Raw genomic sequence first — 5,242 nt, 5'->3', positions numbered from 1 at the left:
CACACATATATGTGTACAGACATTATTTGATGTGTCTGAATAACTTATATTTCTTTATCTATATATATTTAAACACATATATGCCTATATATATACAAATAAAGATATATCTGCATATCACTCCATCAATATATCTATTACTGTCTATACATTCATATATTCATACATTGATCCACTATCTATTTCTTTACTTATATATTTCTCTACTACAATCTCCATCACTACTTCTATCTCTGTTTTTGTCCTACCCATCTGCCCTTTAGACATTTGTTGCTTCAGGAGGTGTCTATGTAAATAAAATCTCAGTGAATTCTTAATTCTTTCCTTAATCAATTAACTCATTGAATAGTGTATTTTCATATAGCTGATGTGGAGAAATGAATTGCTTTCACACATTAAGGAAAAATATGTAGACACAGGCATTGTAAATGTTGGCACTGGTATGAGCAGTGCAGACTATATCATCCAAAGTGATAATTTTGCAAATTCTGGCCCTGATACCCATTGGAAGCAAGAAATGAGAGATAACGAAATGGCACTAAAGATGGAATGTTTTGGAAGTGGTAAAATCATTAACAATCATAGCTCTTGAATTCCCACATCCATTATTTGATCACTGAATCAGAGGAAAGACATGTACTCACCTTAGTCTAGTCTAATCTAACTAGAAGAATGATAATCCCTTAAGAACAAGGAGAAACACTTTTCATGTTAGTTAAAGTAAAGATACTGAGAGAGTGAGGACAAGAAGAGTGTATCTGCAACTAGAAATTCTTCAGTCTCAAGGGAAACAAAAAGACTTCTAATCGTCTTTCAAATTTTGAATCACACACGGGGTCTCTTTTATTTTCAGAAAACAGTCCATAATGTGGATAGCATTAGCATGAATAGATACTAATATGGATAATAAAATGCTGTTCTTTTTCTTATGTGCAAACTCAGAATCCAAGCTCTTGACATGTCTGCTAAGTACAAAAAAAGACTCAACAAAAAATGTAAATAGCAGAGCAAACAAACAAATTACTGCTAATACTTTAGTAGAGATGAAATTTCTAATGTGTTATAGTCTATTTAGTTAAATCCAGTTATATAAATCTTAAAGAGCCTATATTGATCATTTGAATGTGGGATAGAATAATTGAGCAACTTTGTAGCACTAGAGAATGACAGATCAGAAGTTAGTTCATTAGTTCCATTCTGGTCCAGACTTGGATTGTCTCTGTGATCCTGGATAAGTCCCCTAACTCTGTCTGCCTCAGTTTGTTCTTTGAAAATTGGCTTGTCCTAGAATTTTTGGAAGCATTTTAGCCTCCCCATTCCAACTGCATGCTCTGCCTGCAGTGGCTTTGTTTTAAAGTGTAGATTGATTTTTCTTTTGTTCATGTTTCATTGGATAGAATAATTTTCAATTCTTTCTAAATGAGGATTTTACTTCTTTTGTCTTTTCACTACTTTTTTTCTCATACTCATAATGCGTTTTTTTTATGACCTAACAGGAATGAGCAACTTCTCCATCATCACAGAGTTCCTCCTCATGGAGTTCTCCAACATACGGGAGCTGCAGGTCCTACATGCTGTCATCTTCCTGATGATTTACCTAGCTGCCCTGATAGGGAATCTTCTCACTATCGCTGCAATTATTACTGACTCACACCTTCACTCTCCTATGTATTTTTTTCTGAGCAATTTATCCCTCCTGGATGTCTGTACCATCTCAGTCACTTTTCCTAAATTTATTGTCAGTTCTTTGTCTGGGATTCATTCTCTGTCCATCCTTGGCTGTGCTGTTCAAATTTTTTTTGCTGCTTTTTTTATAACAGCAGAGTTAGCTTTGCTTGTGGTCATGTCGTATGACCGCTTTGTGGCCATCTGCCACCCCCTCCACTATGGCATCATCATGAATCCTGCACGTTGTCTCTGGGCAGCATCTGGTTCCTGGTTCAGTGGGCTTATTTATTCAGCTGCCCACATAGGTAACATGTTCCGCCAGCCCTTCAGAGGATCTAATGTGATTCGCCAGTTTTTCTGTGATGGCCCTCATGTATTGAAAGTCTTATCCCCTGATGTGTTTCATACTGAATTTCTATTATTTCTGACAAGCTTATGTGTTTTCTTATTATGCTTTGCCATTTTGTTTTCTTCATATGCTCGCATCTTCTCCACTGTCCTCAAGATTCCTTCTGTGGAAGGGCGCTACAAGGCCATTTCCACCTGCTCCCCTCAGCTAATTATTCTTCTGTTGTTTATAATTTCAATAACGCTTGCAGTCCTCAGTGACATATCTGACACATCACCGGTTCAAAACCTTCTAATTGCATTGTCTTATACAGCATTGCCTCCACTGATGAACCCCATCATCTATAGTCTGAGGAATAAGCAGATTACAGTTGCCATGAGGAAGCTGATCAGGAGGATGGTTTATTCCCACTCCTGTAAAACATACCCCACCCCCACTTGGAAACTATAGATTTGTGCTATAAAATATGCAAAATGTTGAATATGTGATGTAGCTTATAGCAGAGGAAAGAGGGACCTAAAACAAAGCCACCCAGGAAAATGATCCTTTAAATGAAAGATTACATGGATGGAAAAAATTCATTATTTATTATAGCATAATATGAATCCATCCTACCAGTGGTTGTGGTCTATGGTGAATTTGTCATGGTGACGACCCATTGACTTTGGGCAACCATGTCATCAGAAGAATCAGTGAAGCAAAACTCGATCCCCTCAACAGCAGTAGATAATCTTGTCCAAAATTAGTCTTTAGGATATTTATGCTATTTCTATCTCCAGTTTGAATCTTGCCTTCTCACTTTCTTTTTGTTCTTTTCTTTCCTTGAACATTGAAGATGTATTCACCTTTCCAAATACATAGGTCAATATATACATTGTGCAAATGTGAGTAAGTGTGTTGGTTCTGGCTCCTTTTTTCAGATATAAACTATTTTTTTAGTGTATTTTTTTTTTTTTTTTTTGCAAAGCAATGGGGTTAAGTGGCTTGCCCAATGCCACATGGCTAGGTAATTATTGTCTGAGGCTGGATTTGAACTTAGGTATTCCTGACTCCAAGGCCAGTGCTCAATCTACTGCACCACCTAGCCCCCCAGATACAAACTCTTTGATCCTAATTTTGCTATTTTAAAGATGAGAATATTGGCTGTATGACATCTATGGTCCCTTCATTTCTTTCTGAGTCTATGATTTTGAACAAAATGTTTGTTCACCCCTTAAGGTGAATTAGTCTTCTTTACAAGTAATTTTTAACAATTTGTATTTTTCAGATTTTTTTATTATATTTATTTTATAATATTTAAATCAAAATTAAATTCTTAATTAAGTTCTTATCTCTTCTAGTGGATTATACTGTTCCTTTCTCACTTGCACACTTCCAGGTTAGTAGATAAAAATATTGACTATAGAAGTGATCATGTTTATTTCAATTGATGTAGTTTGAAGCTACAATGGTACAAAATATTTTAATTATTCTAGTTTAAGGGTAATGAATTTTAATAATGCACTCCCTCAGGGTATTATGTATACTAATTAGAACGAAGCTATACTCCTTGATAACAAATTATATTTTTTTATTGTATAATTATGGGACAGATCTTTGCATACAATAGCTGTTTCTTGAATGTATTTAATTTGAAGCTTCTTGTGAAGAGAAGCCTTCTTTTGATTAACTTTGTATTTACAGCAATATTTTTCATTTCTAGATCGTTCAAGCAGTGCATTCATAGTTTTATTCAGGTTTTTGTACAAGTAAAATGGGGTTAAGTGGCTTGCCCAAGGCCACACATCTAGGTAATTATTAAGTGTCTGAGACCGAATTTGAACCCAGGTACTCCTGACTCCAGGGCTGGTGCTTTATCCACTGCGCCACCTAGTCGCCCCCAGATTTTTTTTTAAAGAAAGATTTTCTTTATTTTGAATTTTACAATTTTCCCCCTAATCTTTGCTTCCCATCCCCCCACCCCCAGCAGAAAGCAGTCTCTTAGTCTTTACATTGTTTCCATGGAATTAAATGATCTAAGTTGAATGTTGTGTTCCATCTCTCCAAATAATTCATTCAGAATATATCTTTAAGTTTATTCTATGTTGGTAATGCTTTTTTTCTCTCACTTATATAAGTATAGACAATTAACAAAACAAGAAATCAAGATCTGATTTGTGATTTTTGAGGAGCAACTTATCACCCTGAAAATTTAACAATTGGCCTTCTTAAACCAGTTGGGGCTCATATAAGCAGAGTCCTAAGAATCTATCTCAATTTCCATTGTCACTTCCAGCCTCTCACAGTGTCATTCAGTAGCTTCTCCTTTGAGGTTTATTAGTTTTACCTAATATCTAATGAATAATTTGCTAATTCTCACAACAAAATCCTTCCTTTCTCAATGAGTTCAGTGCTAGAGTCAGGGTCTCCTTTCCTCTAACTCTTGTTTTTAGACTAGAAGCACTTAATCTACATGTTGCTATTCTCCAAAGAATCTTCATTTTCCAGTCCTTTGGATTATACATTCACTATGACTTAGTTTTTTCATTTCAACTTAGCTATAAGGAAAGTTATAATCTTTCTTTTGCCATCATGTGCAAGACTTTTATTTCCATGAGCAGGAACTCCAAAGTTCCTTTTTTATCACCATCTTTTTTTTTTTTTTTTTCATCTGTGTCTTCACTAATTCACTAAATTCAGTTTATATATAGTAATTCCACACTGATAGTTAAAATGACAAGAATCAACATTCTGGCAACAACGCATTCAGTCATTTCTTTTGTCTCAATGTAGAAGTGTAATTGAATTCAGAGAACCTGGGAAGTGGACTGAGAAGACAATCAGAGTCTTTAAATTATATGAAATACTTTTAACATATATGATAATATGAAATGTTTTTTGTTAGACTGGTGGTCCGTTCTTGCCTTGATTACTGTATTTTCTTCCTGATTGATTTTTCTTCCATCTCAAGTATTTTCCCATGAATACTGCTTCTCACTTCTGCTTGGCTCAATGAATGAAACATTGGGTCCATGGTCTCTAGGTGATCCAGTTCTTGGATATCCCAAACCATCCACAAGTAACTCAACACAGAGCCACCATGATGCTTCACTGGTGATCTTCATTAAGTTTTGAGGCCTGTGTACTCATTATTCTGCTACCTTATCTGATATGTCCACTTCTACAGACACACAGACACACAGACACACAAACACACACACAAACACACACACACACACACACACA

At 35.4% G+C, this 5,242-nt stretch overlaps 1 protein-coding gene across 1 annotated transcript; it reads left to right on the top strand.

Moving 5' to 3' along the window:
- The first annotated feature begins 1,471 nt into the window (after window positions 1–1,471).
- On the top strand, window positions 1,472–2,467 carry LOC141519469 (olfactory receptor 14I1-like). The gene has a single exon (XM_074231705.1). It carries the CDS (start codon window positions 1,472–1,474, stop codon window positions 2,465–2,467), a length of 996 nt encoding a protein of 331 aa, XP_074087806.1.
- The last annotated feature ends 2,775 nt before the right edge of the window (window positions 2,468–5,242 follow it).

Source organism: Macrotis lagotis, chromosome 3 (assembly GCF_037893015.1).
Source record: "Macrotis lagotis isolate mMagLag1 chromosome 3, bilby.v1.9.chrom.fasta, whole genome shotgun sequence".
In the NCBI taxonomy this organism is placed as follows: domain Eukaryota; kingdom Metazoa; phylum Chordata; class Mammalia; order Peramelemorphia; family Peramelidae; genus Macrotis; species Macrotis lagotis.
The sequence above is the reverse complement of the archived record's forward strand: the minus strand, read 5'-3'. Positions and strand labels throughout refer to the sequence as shown.